The sequence below is a fragment of the Nelusetta ayraudi genome, unplaced genomic scaffold (assembly GCF_046127955.1).
Source record: "Nelusetta ayraudi isolate G7.1 ecotype Tasmania unplaced genomic scaffold, CSIRO-AGI_Nayr_v1 ptg000071l, whole genome shotgun sequence".
In the NCBI taxonomy this organism is placed as follows: Eukaryota; Metazoa; Chordata; class Actinopteri; order Tetraodontiformes; family Monacanthidae; genus Nelusetta; species Nelusetta ayraudi.
In genome coordinates, this window is record NW_027466121.1 from 1,570,788 (window position 1) to 1,593,009 (window position 22,222).

The window sequence follows — 22,222 nt, forward strand, 5'->3', positions numbered from 1 at the left end:
ATAAGGCAGGAATGAAATGTTCGCTGCCTGGTCGTGTGCAGGGAACATTTCGTAAAATATTTCGTAAACGGTTCCATTCTGAATAGCAGCACAACATCCACACATGCTCACACATGGTTAAAATTCTCAGCGTTCTTCACGTGTTTGGTCTTTATAATCACGAGATCATCAAACCTACCAACACTACAGTACAATCGACTTTGTAAAGTGTCAAATAGCTGCTCTATCACCAACTCTACCAACGCAAAGGTGTTTAAAACCAGTTTAGAAAGTAAATAACAAAATGTTTTAAATATGCTGCGGGTTATTTACAAGTAAAGACAGTAAGATGTTACTGTGTTAAACCTGTAGTTTCCTCTGCTTTCAAGTCAAGACAGGAGGTAATGGGAGCTTTTTATAGCAACATGGAGGCTGACTTTCAGGGGGACATAATGTGTAACACGTTGTTTAAACTGACATGTAAAAGTGCCACTCAGGGGTTTATTTTGGGATTTATTCATATTGAGAAATTCTCGTCCTCGGCCTGGTTAACAGTTTTAACTGCGTTGGAAAATGTAAGCACAGGACATAATGTTTATCAAAGTAATTATCATGTTGATGAAAAGCTGCATATATTTTAACTTATACAAATTGTATTTTTGCCTGATCTTACCCACAATAAAATGGATGGAACAAGCCACCCTTATTTTTGTGATTTTGATGTTTGATTTCTTTCTTTCTTTATTCTTGGCCAAAGCACTGTTTTGGGGTAATCAATTTGAAATGGTTGGATCGGAATACAAAGGGTAAGACACCTACGAAAGGTATTTGCAGTAAGCAAATGTGGAATAGGAATGCTGTAAGCACGAAGAAGGTGCTGTCAGCCATGCAATAAATCTCTGAAAAGGATTTTGTGATGCGCTTTGCTTTTTCATTATATACACCCCATCTGATCACTTAGCAGCGTGTTTGGCAAAAGCAAACATTTGATACAAAGAAGGTTTATTTCTCTGTCTATTGGTTCTTAGTTTAAATTAAGGCCCCTTGTTGCACATCACTCATTGCTCTATTGCCATTTCCCTTTCAGGCTGCAATATATCTATGGAAGATTAAATGCTAGACCTATCATTTTACATATAGGTGGTGATTTTTGATTTACAGTTGAGAACATTTTTATAATATTTGTAGCTAACTTGGACACTAAGCTTTACCTTAAGAATTTAGATCTCTAAAGGTGGGGTCTTGAATGTCTTCAAACAAGGGGTTCTCAACTGGTCTTACCCATATTTTACCCATGGGGCCCATATTTTCCTATGGTCATTAATATGCAACCCACTTTTGTAGAATTCAAACCAAATGTAGCGTGCAGGTTTGGTGTGTGGTGTTTAGATCACCATTTGGGGAAATAAACAGCAGGCTGTGGACAGATCCTTAATGAAGCTGCACTTTTACTCTTTTCTCAACATTCCCACAGTTACAACAACAACAAAAACACGTCCTTGTTTAACTTGCCCCAAGTGGTTGAACCAATCAGTCAGATGCTAGAAAGACACAGACTGCAGTGAAGGAAAATAAACTTTTGGGGTGGCTTGGGATGCCGACAAGACCATTTGAACATGAGCATATGTAAATCACCATATAAAATATAAATATCTAACTAGTGAACAGTAATGGTGCTCATTTAATATTATTTAATAATTAAAGTGAATAAGAAAAGAAAAGAAAATACACTGAACATAAATAAACGTTTTAAGAATATTAAGAATACATTATTAAGAAACTGAGGAAGAACATAACAATAGCATCTATAAAACAGAATAAAATAAATATCAAATCTGTACTTTAAAAAGTCTCACTAAACAAGATGTGTTCACCAAACCTGTCATTTGTGGAAGTCACTGAGACAGCTGAACATTCTTGTTCAGAGTTTGGCCAAGTCTGTGGCCACAGTATACAAAGCTACTCTCAGATGATGCTCCTGCTCGTGTCCAACCTGTTCCTCTGCTTTGATTTGAGCTGGACCAGAATAGAGAAGGCACTTTCACAGAAGGGTAGCGAGAGGTGGCTACCCAACCGTTATCGCATTGTTGCGTCGCAAGTGGAAAAAGGCTTTCCTGGCCAAATCTTTTTTTCAGCATCTGATCACGTAACCAGACGCTCCAGCAGTTCGTGGCTTTTGCAAAGCAGGATGATGTCTTACCCCAAGTCTTTACACAGCTATGGAAACCATCAAACACACACACACACACACACACACACGTTTATAATTCATCAGTCAGGTCATCTATCAGTTGGGATTCCCACAGGGTATTCTCAGTAGTCGAAGGAATTGTTCCTGCAAATTCATTGTCTCATGTGTCTCAAATGCCTGGAGAGCTCGCTCTTGTTTGGAGCAAGACGATTTAAGACGCTTTTGTGATGTCCTCAGCTCCTAGAGTTGCCTTTGGAAAATAAATAAATAAATAATCCACAGGCTCGTTAGCGGGCAGAAATTTTGGTTTCTCAATGGTGCTTCAATTTTGATGGATTCAGTCTGCCACGTTGCACAGTGGGGTTTCTGGACATTTTCATCAATTAAGAAAATCAATGTTTTAAAGAGACATGTATTTTGCGTTTTGCCCCCTTGAAAGTGAATCAAATGAGCCACCAGTTGAAAAATACTGTTTTAAAGTGTAGCAGTTAAGATAGTTATGTTTGCTTGCTCTCATCTTCACTGAGCTGCTGTATGGTCGTTGAATTCGTAGAGTGGTTGTCGTTACGTGTGCCTCATAACAGTGCCTTTTGACTCTTTCCTGGTCTTCCTCAGTTGTGAAACCTCACTGACAAAGATGGCAGAGGAACCAACCAAAATATATAAAACAATAAAAGAGTTGGGATCGCGTACAAAACTCGTCACAGGACGGACACTGCTGTACTGGTAAATACTGATATCTTATCAGTTTCCCAAACGCAGCCTGACAATATCACGGACCTCAGCGCAAAAGTCAAGGTTGGTGCATATGTAGTTTGTCCCTTTACACTTACTGTAGCAAGTACAGGAAGTGAATTTAAAATGAAGCGGTGTTAATGATAAAAGATAAATTTAAAAAAATAGAAAACGAAAGATAAACTTGTATTTAAAAACTCTAAGACCCATACTATTTATTTTATTCAGTATATGTCACATAGAATTAAATTCTTTTAGATTTGACGAAATTACAACTTGCTTTATAAACCAGAGTTTTATTTTGAAAGAATAAGTTGGAAGTTGACATTTGGGAATGTGTTTTGACAGTCACAACCGACCATACTTGTTTACTTTACAGGTGTCAGAAGAACGCTTTAGTTTTAAAACAACGGAACCATGACGTCCGAAACTGGAATCAGATTACCGAGTCGCCTGCCGCTGCTGCTGACCAACGCCGAGGTTATTCTGCCGGGTTCCACCATCCGGTTCAGCGTGGACTCCCCGCGGAACATGCAGCTCGTCAGCCAGCGGCTGCTGAGGGGCACTTCGCTCAAGAGCACAATCATTGGCGTGATACCAAACACCAAAGACCCAGAGCTTCACGCTGACGACCTTCCAACGTTACACAAGTAATGCTCCCATTTGTCACACTGTCAAACTTGAGCTACGAAGCTAACTGTAGCACTTAAACGTTTAATAGCTTTCGGACGTATCTCTGCTAGTAGAATGTTATATTTCCTCACTTAAATGCACCACCAGGTAGTAGTCGTCGTTTTTGTTTGTTTTTACATTAGATTATTATTTAGAAGGCATTTCCGTGCAACGTACAATCTATTTATTTTTTATTTTGTATTTTTAATTCAAGTTAAAGTGTACTAAGTAAGTGTACTTCGTTGGCAGACACGTAAGCATGGCCGCTGTTATAAAACAAACAGCCAAAACACATGTGATGGACTTGAACCTCTCAGCTGAAAACTAACAAGCCTGTCTGGTTACTGAGTAGCAAAATCACTGCTAACGGTCGAAATGGTCGAAATTACCGCTGGATCTTTGACAAGTTCACTCTCTCACTGTCTTTTCTCTGTAGGATCGGCACTGCTGGAATCGCAGTGCAGGTGGTGGGCAGCAACTGGCCAAAGCCCCACTACACCCTCCTGATTACTGGATTGTGCCGCTTTAAGGTGGCCAATGTGCTGAAGGAGCGACCTTTTGTCTTTGCCGAGGTAAAAACTTGTAAGCCAGACTTGCAAGGTCTGGTTTTGATGCTCTGTAGCGGCGTCTTCTTCTTGAGCTTTGCTGGTGTTCCAATAGTTCAACACTTAATTGAACACAGAACCGGCCACAGTTTTTGAGAGCAGGCTAAGTGGGTCTGACATTTGCAGCTTTGTGAGAACATTCGGGCCGCCGTTCCTCAGTTACTTGAGCGGATTTTCCAATGGCCGAAGGGTTTGCGGATGAACTCGCAGCTCCGAACTATCCACATTCCCAAGAGTCCTAAGGCAAGACGTTGAAAGCGAAATTGCTCTTAATAGGCCCGGCAGTGCCTTGCATGGCAACAGCCGTCCGGGACTGGTGGTGTGTGAATGGTTGTGTGAGCGGGTGAGTGAGGGGCTTTTGTGAAGCACTGTGAGCGCTGTCAAGGTGCACAGAAGTGCTTTATAAGTGGAGTTTAAGAAAACCAACATAAGAGAATACCCGCAAGTAAAATTGGTGTGTAATTTCCAACCTCATCAAAACAGTGAGAAGAACAGTGAAAAGATGTATGCTGATGTTTGGATTGGTGGGTACCGTGCCTGACAAAATATTTTACTACCAAGAAACTACCGAAACAATACCACAAAAAACAAAAGCAAAACCTGAGGCTGTAACTTTCGTGTGACCTGGCTGCTGCAGATCAGGCCAGGTCTCAAGGCCTTTGTTACACACTACAATATAAAAGATAGCTGGGACATGATAAAAAATAATGGGCTTTAAAAATTTTACAACAGTCTAGATCTACACTAACATTTTTTTAATCATTACCGGAAATGAACTGAGAGCAATGTTTAAACTGTATACAATAAATTTTTTTAAACTTAACTTTTACATAATGTTCTCCTGATGGAAATTTTCGACTTCTGTGGAGGCTTATGGCCGACAAACGATTTACTTTGAAATAGTCAGTATCAGTGTCATACTTTAAAAAAAAAAAAAAAAGGATACCTTTACTTAAGTTTCACATTAGATTGTGATATTTTTTTTGTTTCTGATTTTATTTTTCAGTACCAACGGAGCACATTCAGATGACGCATTAAATGTAAACCCTATATCAATGCCGTATACTATTTATATTGATTTACAGTGATTGACTGGAAGTCTAGAAGTCCACATAAATCTATGATGTCGTTGTAATTCAAAATAATAATAAAAAAGTCAAAGTATTTTTTATTTGAAGCCCTTATTTTTCATCGGCCTCCAGTGGTGCGTGAAAGGATGTGTGATCAGGGATGACTGAGGAGCCTTTGTGAAGCACTTCCAGCATTGTGAAGCTGCACAGAAAGTGCTTTGTAAGTAGACTTGAACAAAACCAATGTAAGAGGATACACGCTAGTAAAATTGGTGTGAAATTTGGATGAGGTTGGAATTTACCAACCTGATCACTGTAGCCATCAATCCGCAACACTGAAACAACAACTACCATTCAGATTCAAACAGTGGCCAGCGATCAACTGGAGCCCACTGAAAGAGCGTCGGATGGTAGACGGCACCTGTCTAACAATATGAAGAGATTGCTTTGATTCAGTGTAGCAGGAGTGAAGGCTGGTGACTGCCCTCCACACTGCAGGTGGAGCAGCTGGATAAACTGGAAGAGTTGACTGCCCCAGTCGGCAGTGCAGGCCTGGAAGATGAAGAACTCGCGGAGCTCATGAAGAGGTTTCATCAGGCCGCCGTACAGGTTCGTGTTTTTCACCTTGCATGCGTGCACTTGGGAGAAAGAAAAAAAAAAAAAAGTTAAAATAAGGAGGTTTGCCAAACTGCAATTTGAAAACTGATTTTTTTTTGTACTAAAGTCCTTATTTAGTACTGACTGAAACATTATTGAAATTTTCAGTGTAATGTTCCAGTTTGGTGCAAATCAGCTCAACAAAATGCCCTTTTCACAGCCACTTAAGCCATTTCCATTTTAACAGTAAACATCCGGCAAACCCCAGGTGTTAATAATGCCGCTGCTTATAGAATTACTCCCATTTCTACAGTTGAACATAACCGTGATTCATCCTATTAATGTTGGGTTTGCCTGCTGGGAAATACATCTGTTCACATTTAGGAACCGTGTGTGAAAATGTGTCAGAGCTGCATGCAGTCTCTCTGTGGCCAAGTAGCGCTGATGGAGCATTTTGACTTGTTGGCCTCGTTCCTGAAGGCACATGACTTTGATTAGAGAATAGCAGAGATTGTTGTTGACATGCGTTGAGTCGAGAGGCTTATAGGTGGATAATAAAAAAATGTCAAAGATGCAGCATATCCGGAACGCACTTGACTTTTTCCACATTTTGTTATATGATGTTATATTACAGCCTTTTTACGAAATGGATTAAAATATTTTTTCCTCATAATCCTAGAACACCCCATAATGACAACATGGTTTGTATTAAAAACAAAAAAATTGAGAAATCACTATTCACAGCCTTTTCTCAATACTTTATTGATGCACCTTTGGAAGCAATTGCAGCCTCGAGTCTTCTTCCAATGGGATGCCACAAGCTTGGCTCACCTTTCTTTGGGCAGTTTGGCCCATTACTCTGTGCTGCACCTCTCAAGCTCCCTCAGGTGGAATGAAAAGCATTGGTGCTCTCTCCATGGATGTTCAGTTGAAATCCAGTGTGGGTTCTGGCTGGGCCACTCACTCACATTCATTCACACGGTTGTCCTGAAGCCAGTCCTGATATCAAGGCTGTGTGCCCTGAAGTCGCTGTCCTGCTGAGAGATGACCCCCCCCCCCCCCCCACCGCCACCGCCCCAGTGTGACGTCTGGAGCAGGTTTTCAAATTCTTCCAGGATGCTGCTGAAAAACATCCTCGCGGCCTGATGCAATCGCTTGTGCTTCAAGCACTGGCCTGGTGATGAGAGACGGCCGGTCTCCTCCAGATATGACGCAAGTCAATCTTTGACTCACCTGACCGGAGAACTTTGTTTCTCATGATCTGTGAATCCTTCTGGCAAACTTGAAGGCAGGTCTCTGTCTACACTGGACCTTTTTACGCAACGTGGGAACAGAAAGAATTGAGTTGTGCAAGCACGCGGACAAGAAACAATGTGTTTCGCCCTGGACGTGCTCGTGTTTGCTAATGTGCTGCCGGTTGTGACAGACACATTTTTCAGCGGAGTCCAAAATGGCATTGACATCTGGTTTCATGCGTTGCAGTACACTGCTTTAATCTGCCCTGCTACATATATTCTGAATCTTTGGCACAAAGATTACCTTCGGAGTGAGTTATTGTTATTATTCTTATCTTATCACGCTGTGAACCATCTGGAGGTTGCGGGTCGCGCCAGCAAAGCTGTAACTTAAGAGTAATTGGAATTCATCGAAGACTAGAATGAATTCTGTTTTTATCGCTTGTGCTGTCGACGGCAAAGCTCGCATTGTTTTCACTGACTTCCAAACGGTGCGAACGTATTCAAGTGCGCTTGAAGGTTTATCCCAACATGAAACAAATCAACAATCTTCTTCATCATCATGACAGCAGGCTTGTACAAGCCTGATGCATGGGACACAACTGTATCGCTAAATCATTGCACCCGTGTGTGTGTGTGTGTGTGTGTGTGTGTGTGTGTGTGTGTGTGTGTGTGTGTGTGTGTGTGTGTGTGTGTGTGTGTGTGTGTGTGTGTGTGTGTGTGTGTGTGTGTGTGTGTGTGTGTGCGCACAGCTGCTGGGTCTCTTGGATATGTCTGTTCCAGTGGTTGCTAAGTTTCGACGCCTTTTGGACAGTCTTCCCCGGGAAACTCTACCTGACGTGGTAGCGTCAATGATTCGCTCCTCCAACAAGGAGAAGCTGCAGGTGAGAAGACAAAAAAAAAATGCATGTGTGTTAGTGAAAGAGCAGTTTTAAAACTATTGCTGACCAAATAAATAGGAATTTTATTCGATATGTAAAACCAGGACTTGTGAAAATGTATGATCCAAACAAGATATATAGCTAATCTTTTTTTCCTGTGTGGGGCCATGTGAAGGTTCTGGACGCAGTGAGCTTGGAGGAGAGGTTCAAGACCGCACTTCCCATGTTGACCAGGCAGATTGAGGGGCTGAAACTGCTGAAGAAATCCAAGAAATTGAGTCCCGACAACGAGAAGAAGGTGGCCAATTCTTCCCCTTTCTCGCCTTTTTCTCTCTCAGCTGTATTTACTCAACTGTTCATGGAGTGTTTTGTCGTTCCCGCTCAGGTGGTATCGTTGCGTAAAGGCGGCGTGTTCCCAGGGCAAAACATTGGTCTTGACGGGGAAGACGAGGATGAAGACAGTGACGACTCTTCGGTCTTGGAGAGAAAGATCCGTGCGGCCAACATGCCAGACGCTGCTCTTAAAGTTTGCCTGAAAGAGTTGAAAAGGTTGGTTTTCCACTACTACTGCGACTACTGCTGCTGTTTAGCGCATCTCACCCAGAGAGCTTACAGCCTCAACAATGGCAGTGCTGAACAGGGCTCATTTGGACGTCTTTCTGTGATCCCCTCTTAGTTCCGTCGTGAATGTTGACTCACTGATTCCGCTGACCTGAAACGCATTCAATTAATTTAAATGTTAAAGTGAAACCCATTCATTTTTCTCTCAGATTGAAGAAAATGCCTCAGTCCATGCCTGAGTATTCCATGACCAGAAACTATTTAGATTTGATGGTCGAATTACCGTGGAGCAAAAGCACCAAAGGTAAATATTGAACCGACGAGGTTGCTGCGTCTGGTACGGCAATAGGAACACTGCATAAGAACACTACTCTATACACTGGTATCCACAAAGAGAGAAAAAAAAAAAGGTCAACCACTTCTCACATTATATTTGACTTTCATCTTAAGATTTCATGAATGATTTATTTTGTTTTACTTTTGGGATAAAAGGCCGACGTCAGCGATGACGTACTTACCATTTCATTAAGAATAAAACTGTTCATAAAAAAAAAAAATAAAGTGTGAAATTTGCCTCCTGGCTAGCAGTCCAAAATGAATTTGCAAATACATTAGTTATGAAAGAGATCTGTGAATGAAAATTAAAGGGGACGCTACAGGCACTCTTGCATCAACATACAGTAGCTATATGCAATCTTGGCTACATACTACCACTACTACTGCTACTACTACGACTAACTACACAATCAACACCATTCTTTCGGTTCTTCCCGCCATTGCCACTGTTAAGGTCCTCACACACCGGGGACTTTATACGCATATTCGCGTCACATTTGGCGTCTCGCCTATTTCCCGGTGTGTAAGGACCTCAGGGCTCGCCTCTTGGACGTCTTCTTTTCTGACTTGCAATACTAACACTCCGGTATCACTTCCTGATTTTTTGTTGCTTTCTGCATTCTGCCCTCATCTTGTCCCCCTTCAAGTTGTTTTCTCTCTTCATGTCCACTCTGCCCTGTGCTGTCCAGTGGCTTTGCTAATAAAATTCAATAAAGATCCCAACAAGAAGATCGTTCTCCTTTGTAGAATCCAATCTGACTCTGCGGCCTCTCTCCACGCAACATGCCTCAGATGGCAAACAAGACAGATTGAACAAATCTCTCTGATTTGATTTTGTTTGTTTTTCATTTTTCATTCATCAAGTTCACATCACTAATAAACATGACCAATGCGCAGTGAATTTTTCCAAATGTCTGTGACCTTAACGTGACTTTTGACAGCCAACTATTGGTCACAAATACATCTAACCTCTTGAAAGAGGTCAAACCTAGTAAGAGTCCATATACAGCTTAAATCATGATTGCACATGTTTCAGAAAAACTGTTTTTTTATGTTTTGCTTCAGAAACACTGCTTAGTGGCTCCCTTTTCTCTTGTTTACAACTTGTTTGGTGTTTGTCCGTCGCTTTTACCCTCTGGTTTTGAAGTCGAAATTGGCTTGGCGTTGCATTATTCCAATGGTCATCTGTGTTTGAAATGCCTTTTAGTGATATACAGCTTAATAAAGCAGCAACATTAGTAATTTAGTTGTCCTGCCCTGGCGTGTTCTTTCTTCGTTGCTTTGCTTCTGTCTGCAATCTATGAAGTTCGTCCGTATTCGTCTCACAAAACCCTTAAAACCCCGCAGACTGTCTGGACATCGGAGCAGCGCGCACTCTCCTGGACAACGACCACTATGCTATGGACAAGCTGAAGAGACGCGTGTTGGAGTATCTGGCTGTCCGACAGCTAAAGACTTCCCTTAAGGTGGGTCTTGCACACTTAATTGTACAGTAAACCTTTTGTAACATTTTATATAGATGTAATTTACATTAAAAAAAACAAAAAAAACATGTGATATTAAAGATGCATTTTTTTTTTTGCGTCCGGCCGTGCTTGCAGGGCCCTATCCTTTGCTTTGTGGGCCCTCCGGGGGTCGGTAAGACCAGTGTGGGCCGCTCCATAGCCAAGACCCTCGGCCGGGAGTTTCACCGCATCGCTTTAGGGGGCGTCTGTGACCAGTCTGACATTCGTGGACATAGGTACCTTTCTTTCTTTCCCCCACAATCTCACTGTTTATAATGTTTGAAATGAATTAGCGTTTCCCCTTTTTTGACATAACATGAAATGTATATTAATTTGACCACAGTACAAGATGGTGTGAAGGACTCATCGGTTGAAAGTTCTTTTGTATTCATTTTCAAACACTTACAAATCATTTTAGTAACAGAAATTGTTTTTTTGTTGCCCCCCATACCACCCCACCCCCACCAGACGCACGTATGTGGGGAGCATGCCCGGACGCATCATCAACGGTCTGAAGACAGTTGGTGTCAATAACCCAGTATTTCTCCTGGATGAGGTGGACAAACTGGGGAAGAGCTTGCAAGGAGACCCCGCAGCTGCACTGCTGGAGGTAACGTCGGCCCCGTTTTCACATCTCACGCGAGCGAGCGACCTCCTAGCAGATGTCTCACGTGGATAATAAATTCAGAGACAGTAAAAAACGCACTGCACTCTCAGGTCCTGGATCCCGAGCAGAACCACAGCTTCACCGACCATTTCATGAATGTGGCCTTTGACCTGTCGCAAGTGCTTTTTATTGCTACTGCCAACACGACGGCCACCATCCCCCCGGCACTGTTGGACAGGATGGAGGTGCTCCAGGTTCCAGGTGGGTATCCAGCATGAACCGGTATCCTGAAACCCGAGTCTTCACTCGTACCAAATAAGAATTCCGTTGGGTCGGATGAAACCGCTCAGAGTTCCGTGTAAGAAAACAGAAAAATGCTGATCGTCGACTGGCAAAAAAAAAAAAAAAGTCAAAACATTTAAAAAATGTGTCAAACTGTCATTCTGAGGTGACGCGCTGGCTTGGAACAACAAAGTGTACGGTTCTCCAAAGTATTGACCCTAGTGGTGAAAACGGTAATTTCAGGTCACATCCAATAATGGATGGAAAGTGTCTTGTGTGGTCGAGGAGGAAACGGTCGGCCTCCGTAGAGGGATTTGAAGAATGCCCTGCTGTGTGGAATTACCATGGGAAAGGCTTTGAGTGGGAGAGGGGAACGGTCACCTGGTTAGCGTCAAGCTCTGCAATGCTTTTTGAAGAGTTGGGACCCCCTCATGATTTGTAGTGGGGCGCAGCCTAAAAATGTTTGTCTCAGATGGGGAGGAAGATTGCAGAGGTGAAAAGGGGATCAGGTGCGTTTGTTGTTTTTTTTCAGTCCTGCCAGTTGTGTTCCATTGGCAGTGACTCACAACCCGACTTCAGGTTCACCTAAAGGTTGCGAGGCCATAAACATTCAGCCAGTCCCAAAAGGGGAAATCCACATGTGGCGGTATTTCGCCATGGAGAGTATAGAAGAGCAGAGTTACTGCATGCAAAAAAAAAGATGAAAATTTGAGGTCATAGAACTGTAACCGTAACTGTGAACCACAATAATGGAGTCAAATATCAGCCTAAAAACAAGATTTGTGCACAGAGTTTGGATGTGAATATTGTGATGAAGTCTGACTGTCTTATGTTTGAGGGGAGGGAGTTCTATAGTCTAGGTGAAGTTGGCCAAGATGTAGCCCCCCAAAAAAACTTGGCGTTCCCCACCTTGTCTGTCTCCTCTCCATCTACGTGGTGGGTGGAGTACTCAACCTGATTTAAGTGTTCCGTGTGAGTCAAGAATTTATTTATCGTGGTTGTCCTCGTGTATTTCTTCATTTGTAGGTTACACTCAGGAGGAACGGGCGGAGATAGCTCACCGGCACCTGATCCCAAACCAACTGGAACGGCACGGGCTAACACCTCAACAGCTCCACATACCGCAGGACACCACTCAGCTTATAATCAGCAGGTAAAGAAAAACACACAAACAAAAAGCCTAACGGAGGGGGGGAGGGGGGGGCAATGCTTGTACACTTTTAACTTGTGTGATATGTAAACACACAGTATCAGAGTGGTGCTAGCAGCAATAGCAAAATTAACAATGCAGCGCTAGTAGAGTAGGAGCGTAGCAGTGGCAAGAATGATGACAGAATAGCAATAGTAGCATAGCGAGTTCTAATAGAGTAGCAGCGCAGTAGTGGTGGAATAACGACAGCACAGCAGCGTTAGCAGAGTAGCAGCTGTTGCATATTATTAGGCCTCAATGGCATAGCGGAGGACTTGAGTATCAGTAGCATAGCAGTGTTAGCAGAGTATCAGAATAGCACAAACAGCGGTAGCTGTAGTAGTAGTAGTCACTCTGGTCTGCATTCAGAACTTGAGAGCCCTGGAAAACATTGGGCGGATTGGCAAATTAAGAAGTTTGAATCAACAAAGCAATTACAACCTCCGCAGTCTGGAAGACGTTATGAGGAAAGCATGGTGAACATTTTAGCTGCAGGCCAAGAAGTCGCGCTAATAATTGCTAATAGCTTACGGCTGACGGCCAGTTTGTTGTCATGGAAGGAAGAGTCTTCCCCGGCAGATTCTAGGGAAGCATGTTAACATGCTTTGATTTTTATGGCGCCGTTGTTCAAGAATATAGATACTTAAAAGAGTGACTACCAAAAAGTTAGTCGTCGACGACCAAAAACTGTCCAGATGAGATCTCTAAACTGACCCAACCAGCCCCCCCACCCAAGAACTAACTAAATTAGCTATTTTGTAGATTCTTTTACGATTTGTAGGATTCCAATTTCAAGCAACAGAACAGTTTTTGTCTATCTCGTCATACTGCATGCTTCCAAATTGGGACTGTCATGCAAGTGTTCGATGGTGAATGTCATGATTATAAACTAATGAGGCAGAAGGAAATGTTCCCCACAGCGAGAGCTTTTTTGCATGCAAGCCCCCCCTAGGGATTCCTGTTCCGACAGAACAGAACAAATTTGTACCGTCTGGCTGATAGTTAAGTGCGGGGCGTGGGGGCACAGTCAACAGAGTAGCCAGGAACTCTTGAGTGGAATTGCACTTTTTGTCTGGTTGTGATGTCGGCTTGCGTCCGTTGTTGTCGCGTTCGGCTGTGCGAGTCGAACCTAAACACTGTGAAACTGGGAGGCAAAGAGAGAGAGAGAAAAAAAAATGCCCATGTCCTCCTCGTAATTACCAGAAATGATTAAGGTAAACACTCTATTCAGTTACCTTAATGTTTGGAATGGCCGACTTGAAAGGCCGACATTCAACGTATAGCCGTGGGTTCCGAAACGGCAGGCAAGTTGCTTTAAATGAAATTATGAGATTATATTATAATCAGTTTAGAAAAAAAAAAAAAGTGTTGTTATCCTGTCGAGTCTGGTGACTCCTCGCTACGTGCAGATGTTGCTTGTTTGCATGCATTTATACGCCAGGGATGCTTTCTGTTGCATACATCACAACTATTTATGATCTTTAGAGAAAATATACATATATGTGTATATATATATATAAAATAGATATGTTGTGTCTGATCTGGTGTATATAAAGTGAATAAGCCCCAGAATGTTCCGAAAGGAAGTGAGGCTCTGGAGGTGTGGTTTATCAGGAACCAATTCTGGTACTGACATGTTTGTGAGCAATGGGAAGCGGCATTGAGAGGATACTTAGCCAGTAGACAGGGAGCCACTTACACGTGAGGAGGTGTTTGCCAGGCTGAGGGAGCCTTACAAGACAGCAACACAGCCTTAAATCTGCACGTCTCACGTAGCTCATTTTGAGCACCGTCCTTAAGACGGCCGTAAAGCCCCATTTAATGCAACATAATATGACATTCTTTAAACTGTCTTTCAGACAGAAAAAAAGGGGGATATGAAACACGTTGCTCGCCGTTCCAAATACCACTGTGGCGTAGCCACATAATAAAAGCTGAAGCTACATGGCAGCTGTCCGAGCGGGAAAAGCTTTCAATAAAAATATTGCTGTGGGATGGCGGATAAAAGATTTATGGGCTGAGGGCTCTTCGAAAAGTGGAGATATCTCTCGCAGAGGCAACATTTTAGGTTGGCAGTGGGGAACGGAGAGGTCGTCTGCAACTGCTCTCTGCTAACGAGGTTACGCCGTATATGCGAAGGCCTCCGATGCCCCGTAGCCACGTGCCCGTCGTTACGTCTGGAGTTCACGTTCTAAAATAGCAGCCCAGCACAACCAACGGTGGCCTTGGCTTCTCAAATGTAAATACTTTGGCAAGATTATTGTTTCAGGGTTCGAGTGGAAGCCGCCGATCATGTGATCCCCAGTTCATTCGCTGACCCCTGACGTCTGTATCGACACAAAACGGCATGCATCAATGCGTTAATCCCAATTTATATATATATAATTTTCCTACCCTTCTTCTGTAAACCGAGAAGGGTAGGAAAATTATTTCTGTTGTACTTGGAGTATAGACTTTTATCAATTAGAATTAGAATACTTTAGTAATCAAGAGGGAAATTTTGTATTTATGTATTTATGGCCAGTATGTTAAGCAAAATTTAAAAAAATCGTAAATAAGGCCAAATATTACGCACTGGACCTTTATTTTCATTAATGGCAAAAAAAAAATCATTTGTACTTTATACTCAAGTCAATTTCAGAACCTGTGTTTTTTAACTTTTGCTTTAGAAAAAAAAAAGTTGAATCAGTACTTTTACTTAAATACAGAATTTTAATATGTTCGCTACCTCTGGTAAAATGTGAGTGTGTGTGCGCACACACTCACAGGATACACTAGGAGCAGATGCCTCAGTATTCAATGTCTTTCCTAAATTCGTAAAAAAAGATATTGCTTCACCGGGACTGAAGTACTTTTACAATTATTCTGTGAACAATCGGGCATGCTTGTGATGATTGGAACACAGCCAACAGGCACCTCCATCTGAAAGTTAGGTGGAATTGTCCTCGTGGCTGTCGAGGTGTATCATTAAGTTGTCAAGTGGTTTGCCTCCCCCCCCTCCCCCCCACTTATTTTATTTTTAAAGCCTCCCAGTAGTCCTTCTGTCTTCCTTGCCTCTTCGTGTGTTTCGCTTTGGACCTCCGCTTTGTTTGATTTGTCAGCTAGGAGTGACAAAAGTGAAGCGTTGCTCCCCTGCACGCCAGAGTGCTCATAGACAAACCAGGGCAAAAATGATAATATTGTGTTTTGTGACGCCGCCATGACGACGCCGCGCTTCCACGTTCCAACGTGTAAGGGACTCGCTACCGCTCCGACTGGTCATTGCAGATGGAACGCACTCTGGAGTCTTGACCCGCTTGAGGTTTCTTCCCAAAGGGGAGTTTTATTCCTGGCCACTGTCGCACCTTGCTAGCTCTGGGGGGACCCAGTTGATTTTCCTCTGATTGTGCAAAGCTCTTTGAGACGCCTTTGGTTGCGATTTAGCACTGTACAAATAAAAGTTGATGAATTGATGAATTGGAACAGTTATCATTTATTAGTGTTGTCAAAAATTTTGATATATCGATTTTTTTTTCCGATACTGAGAAGTAAAAACGATGTCCCTCGCCATCCCCTCAGCCGAAATCATAGACATCGAAAATCAATACTTCTCCAAATATTGTATTGAAGTCTGAAATCCAGTATTGTGACAACGCTATAAGATATATAAGAATACACAAAGAGCAGGCGTCTTGACTGCCATCTTGCTCCGCCATTTTTTTATTTTAAGGAAGCCCGGTATTTAAAGAAACCCACCTGACTGTGTCCTCCAGACGGGACGCTCGGTGTGCCTTAAATGCCGGCCTTCCTTAAAATAATTTACACACTGTAACCTTTTAATTTTACAGCTTTGCCGAAAGGCCGTTCTTTTATGTTGTTACACGCTAGTTTTCTGTAACAAATCATCAAAGAAGACATTGTGTAAAATGCAAACTGGTGGTTTGTGCCGACTCACTGGGCTTGGACTCAAAGCAGTATTATGTCAAGAGCTGGCTTGACATAATATTTGCCTCTTCCGCAGCGGTAAAACAGACTTTGTCACAGTTAAGTGACGTATCTCATACTGACAAAACTGCTGTTGGTTGTGCGCAACCTGCAATGTTCGCACACTCGCAGGTACACCCGCGAAGCAGGTGTCCGCGCCCTGGAGAGGAAGTTTGGAGCGATATGCCGAGCCGTGGCCGTCAAGGTGGCGGAAGGTCACAAAGACGCGGGGAAGGAAGACTTGAAAGCAGGCGGATCGACTCAGCAAGGAGGTAGGAGCCTGACCCCCTGGCAGCTTTTGGTTTCCTTTACAGTGTACACTTAGGAGGAATTACGCTAGATTTGATTTTTGAGCAGAATCAAATTAGGCACTCGGTGAAGTATATTTAGGAAATGAGTTGTAAACAGAAAATGCCGCGGCTCAGTAATTGGAGCGTCCTGTAGGCTGAGGTCACCGTGAGTCTAACCACCCTGAGAAACAATCCTCCCCCAAGCTTTTGACTCATGGATTTTAGTCAACGTTTTCAAGGTGCCATAAATAAATACATAAACTACTAATAGCTCTGCTTGGGATTACCTTTTGGCTTACTAGCTCATTATAACCTGTTTGTGTCTAAGCAGTACCAATTGTCGTCATGCCTATTTCCTGTTCAGGGTTTGCTTTCATCGGTTTTCTTGGACTCTTTTTTTTAAATTTTTTTAAATTTTATTTATTTTTATTTCATTATGGGATCGATTAGATGTGGGGCCTTTGAGGTCGAGAGACTGCGCACATGAAACATTTGCGCGTGTGTGAGAATTTGGTGAGCAAAAGGGTTGATAATCGTCGTGAAGGATGTAAATGGAGTGACCCTTCGAGACCCATTGTGCGTGTTTCTCCTGGCGACCGGTTCGAACAAGGGTGGAGTGGAGGTAACCCCACAATCAAAGCGGCTCACTGTGTCTCCACTGTGCGCTCTGACAGCAGCCTGCACGACAAAACAGGAGAGGATAACCGTTGGTGGTGGGACTTGATGAAAAAGATTAATCAAATTAATTGTGGCCTTTGTAAGTAATTAATCGTATTTAGTTTCATACCAATATTTAAGTTGGCGACAGAGGTGGGTATTACAAATACTTTGTTACTGTAGAAGTTTATTTTTCAGGCATCTGTACTTGTACGTGCTTGACTATTATTTTTCTGGCGACTTTTTACTTTCACTCCCTACATTTGTACACAAATATCTGTATTTTCTACTTGTTAAACTCGAAAAACGTGCCTGTCACTTTAAAGTATTTAAAATCCTTTCTGCCAAAAGTAATTTACTTATTATTTTTTTAGTTGTTGTTGCTTGAAGTGACACTATGCTGGCGTGTAGTTCAATATAAAACTGGATCATATTTTAGAGGGAGAGTATTTTAGAGTACTTTGGCTTTTTGGTCACTGTTCAGTTTATTTTCAGGTTATTGTATTTTATATTATTTTTCCTTTCACAGTTGTTGTATTTGGATCTGTAAACTTCATGGTATTCCTTGTAGCAGTACGTCTAAGTAAGGACGTCATTTCTCATCACACTGATTAATGTCTTCAGACAAAGCTGCACCCCCGGAAATGCCCATCGTGATCGACCAGATGGCCCTGAAAGACATCCTGGGACCACCACTTTATGACATGGAGGTTAGTAGAAGACCACCACCAAGGTCTGCATACTAACGTAGAGGCTTTTGGTGAGCTCTCACTAATCATGGAGATGAAACCAATTTATCCTTGATATAGGAACTCTGGATACAGCTGTCAAACATCAAATCTACCGAAGCCATGTTTTTACTACAGTAAACTGACCTCTAAAGAAAGAAATGAGCATTTTTGCTGGAATTTTCAGTGGTGCAAAGGTTCTACATGCCCTGCTACCCTCCTTGTCCTCTCCATTGGTAAAAACACAAACACAATATGACTTTCAGCAAGGAAGTTTCAGAAAGTGGAAATCAGAAGACACAATAACCTTCAATGTTGCCTGATTCCCCACCTTAAAACACTGGTCTCAAAATACAGGCTGGCTTACCTTTCCTAAAAGTCAAATTGTAGGCAAAGACTCTTCTCTCTCTCTCTCTCTCTCTCCTCTCATGTGAAATCAGCTCAAAGTCTGGCTTGGGAAGGCATACACTCTCTCCTTGTTTAAAATTGACTATAAAGACTATAGTTTGTAGCTACAGATGACTGAGATACTCCTCTTCCTCTCGCGTTAAGAAACTTTGGGCCTGACAACTGGTATTGGGAGTCAGGATCTGCACAGGGTTTCTGACATAAAAAGGCAATTTCTCAGTTTTCGTCAGCACTTTATCTCAGTTGACCTCCTTCCTACATTATTGTCTTCGTCCTCTGCCATCCATTGACGACAGGTTGATTTAACCCTCATGTCTGTGTTCTACTTTGATTCACGACATCTCTTTGACCGTGTTGCAAGGTGTCTGAGCGGCTGACCCTGCCTGGCGTGGCCGTGGGCCTGGCTTGGACGCCCCTCGGTGGGGAGATAATGTTTGTGGAAGCCAGCCGTATGGAAGGAGATGGTCAGCTGACTCTCACTGGTCAGCTGGGCGACGTCATGAAGGAATCGGCCCATTTGGCTATCAGCTGGCTCAGAACCAATGCGAAAAGATTTGACTTCACAAACAGTAAGTTGACATGTAGTACTTCAGACGACCATTTCACAAAGAAGGTTTAACTTGGCCTGGGTTTTGGAACACAGTTTACATTTTTGATTTGGGGTAATGTGTTTGTTCGCTGAGGTACGTGTGTACGCCACAACTGTGAAAAGCCCAAATTAATGGAGCCCCAATACCACTAGTCAGCACAGGAACTGTCAACAAGACGTCCACTTACCTCAGCCTGTTGGAACAAGCAATTTTCATGGACTTAATTTCATGTGACCCCCTGCAAAGTATACAACACTGTTGTTTGCAGGATCCTCCACAAAAGGACACACCATGTTCACCACAATCAAACCAAGCCTTAATTTTTATTCCAACAGAGGGCAACACTCGGCAACACGTCCTGTTTTATAGGGCACTAATTAGAGAAACTCTTAAATAAAACCTGCCGTCAAGTTTGACTTGCTTCACAAAATGTAAAACCCATTGGTTCCCCCATTTTTGGGGTACCCAACTCTGGGATACCAGAAACTCTGCTTTGCTGGAACAGGCTGGAACAGGCACGTCTACGGTGTGTGCTTCTCACAGACAGCTTTCAGCTAAGTATTTTCATTTCATTTTATCAGTGGTGGGAGGACCAGACCCACTGGAAGGGACAGACATTCACCTCCACTTCCCAGCCGGAGCGGTTACAAAGGACGGCCCGTCTGCAGGTGTCACCATCGTGACCTGCCTAGCCTCTCTGTTCAGTGGCCGATTGGTCAGATCAGATGTTGCCATGACCGGGGAGATTACACTGAGGGGCCTGGTGCTGCCGGTGAGTCTCCACACCAACCAATAAGATGTACCGTAAATCCGGCTGTCGACTTTCAACACACCCCTCTCTTGTCTTAGGTTGGCGGGATCAAGGACAAGGTCTTGGCCGCTCATAGGGCAGGGGTGAAATGTGTCATCCTCCCCAAACGCAATGAGAAGGACCTGGAGGAGCTCCCAGCTAACGTTCGAGCCAACCTGCACTTTGTGACTGCCAGGAACCTGGAGGAGGTGCTGAACACAGCCTTTGACGGAGGCTTCCCTGGGACGTCCACGAGCCTCACGCACCCTCAGCTCACCAGCAAACTCTGACACACTTTTGGCAAAACACACTGCAGGTGCACGCTCACAACATGAGTTGAAGATTTATGTTGACAGTTTAAAAGAATTTTCAGAAGACAATGTTTTCGCTGATGAAATGATTAAAACTTAAATTCTTGTAAATATGAAGACAAGGAAGGATCAGCAAGGCCCTGGTAGCTCAGAGGGTAAAACGTACCATTCTCCACAAAAGCAACGAGAAGTACCTTGAGGTGCTCATGTTCAAACCGACCAAGACTTTGTCACTGTTCGGAACGAGGAGGAGGTGCTGAACACAGGATGTGGACGTCCCAGGAGGATTGCCAGGGACATCCACAGACCTCACGTAGCCCCAGCTGACTAGCAAACTATGACACACCCTTTGAAAAACGCAATGCAAATGCACCCTCAAAACACAAATTCAAGGTTCAGTTTTTCATTTGAAAGAAAACATGTTCTTTGCAGTCACGTATTGCTAGCTAGATGGCTAAACGTAAATTTAAATAATGAATAAATGTACTAAAGACATTTTCTTGCATCAAAATCATTGAGACTTGTGATGATACACAACATTTTTAATTCAAGTGTAATCTGACTATGCGTGTTGGAATCTTTCTTTCTTTGAATCCAAAAAATATTCATCAGCTATGCAAAACAGATTAGACAGATTATGCAGAATGTTTGTCAGAACTGCTCTGTTGTTGGATGTATGCAGTCATAAGGGATATAATCGTTCTAGATGATGTGGTTTGTCCGTCTGAAAGATTTAAGAAGAATGTGTTGAATTTTGTGTGAAGGACAAATTGAAGTCAGAGGTGGTTGTACTTGTCATAATTGTGAAGTAATAAACTAACATTCTGTAACAATATTCCCGTGCTAATTTTTCGCAAGTTTAGTTTTGTTGTACCATTTAAAACAAACAAACAAACAAAAAAAAAACGTAAAGTGTAGGTTTGCAGCAATTGCAGTTCTTGTCTACAGGGGCTGCTGTTTAGTTTGGAAGGCAGCAAGCCAAGGAGGCTCCCCTTAGCGGTGCGCCATAAACAACTCTCGCTGAGCACAGTTGCCCCTCGCATAGGATCTTTCGTCCATTTCTCGGCGTTATAATGTCCCCCATCAGAACGCCGGTGCCCCCCCCTTGAAAGGTTAACGTTTGTGTACGCTGTGTGTGTGTGTGTGTGCGCGCGCGCGCTGCGATGTGCCTGCGAATCAGTCAAACTGCGGACTTTGGGTGAACCCCGTTTTTCTAGAGGCGCGAGCCACGTGCGTACACAAACACACGCACACTTCCTGTCTAGAGAGTGAGGGAGCCTTTCGGACCCGAAACATTCACAAAGAAGCCTTTGGGGTGTGCTGTGCCTGCTGGCACCAGGCCAACAACACAGAGAGAGAGAGCCATGTTATATACATCAGCTTGGCTGAAGGCTTCGCTTCCCCAGGCACTATAGGAGGAAGTGGGGAGCTACTTTCCTGCATTTGCCTTCCATTTAAATGGCTTCGGGTCGATGTTCAAATCTTTTACACGTGTGCCGTGTGGACACAAAGTACTTGACCTGTCTAATGGTAAAATTGGGGCAACTCAGCCAGCTTCCTACGTGACAGGAAAATCCTTTGTTTGACATATTTTTTAAGCGTTGGCACAAGTTGGGTTGCAGGGGGAACCCACAAGTGTTGCTCTCACGTCCAGCCTTTAATCGTTCCGTTTCACTCGAGGGCCACTTTGGGGCTCGTTCGTAACAAGTGAGGGACTGCGTGAAGCGTGTGCAAAAGGAACTGACCGAGCTGGAGTTTGTTAAATTGGTGCTGTAGGTGAAACACGCCTAGGCCGTCAGTCAGAATCACACTAACACACCTTTATAAAGAGGACCTCGTTGAGCAAAAACGTAGTTACCGAAGCATTTAAATCATAATTAAAGCTAGTTAAGGTAACTACGGCCACTGATACTGTCAAAATTTACAAAAAAGAAAAAAAAGAGAGGTAATTTTAAGAGATTCCTCAACAAAGTTTTAATACGTCCACCAACAGCACTCAGTGAGTTTTAGCTCTCGTCCAAACTTGTCCAATAAACTGCG

General features: G+C 43.0%; 1 protein-coding gene across 2 annotated transcripts; it reads left to right on the forward strand.

Annotated features, from left to right (window-relative positions):
• Positions 1–3,239: 3,239 nt before the first annotated feature.
• On the forward strand, positions 3,240–21,017 carry lonp2 (lon peptidase 2, peroxisomal). 2 transcript variants are annotated; one of them, XM_076042623.1, is made up of 17 exons: positions 3,240–3,555; positions 4,014–4,149; positions 5,751–5,861; positions 7,837–7,968; positions 8,141–8,263; positions 8,351–8,514; positions 8,736–8,830; positions 10,210–10,328; positions 10,464–10,603; positions 10,836–10,977; positions 11,085–11,235; positions 12,283–12,409; positions 16,541–16,680; positions 17,980–18,065; positions 18,853–19,060; positions 19,663–19,853; positions 19,931–21,017. In XM_076042623.1, exons 1-17 carry the CDS (start codon positions 3,323–3,325, stop codon positions 20,159–20,161), a joined length of 2,529 nt encoding a protein of 842 aa, XP_075898738.1. In that variant the 5' UTR covers positions 3,240–3,322; the 3' UTR covers positions 20,162–21,017. The 2 variants fall into 2 exon arrangements, with proteins under 2 accessions (XP_075898738.1, XP_075898739.1); XM_076042624.1 differs by lacking the exons at positions 3,240–3,555; positions 4,014–4,149; positions 5,751–5,861 and adding an exon at positions 7,591–7,738.
• The last annotated feature ends 1,205 nt before the right edge of the window (positions 21,018–22,222 follow it).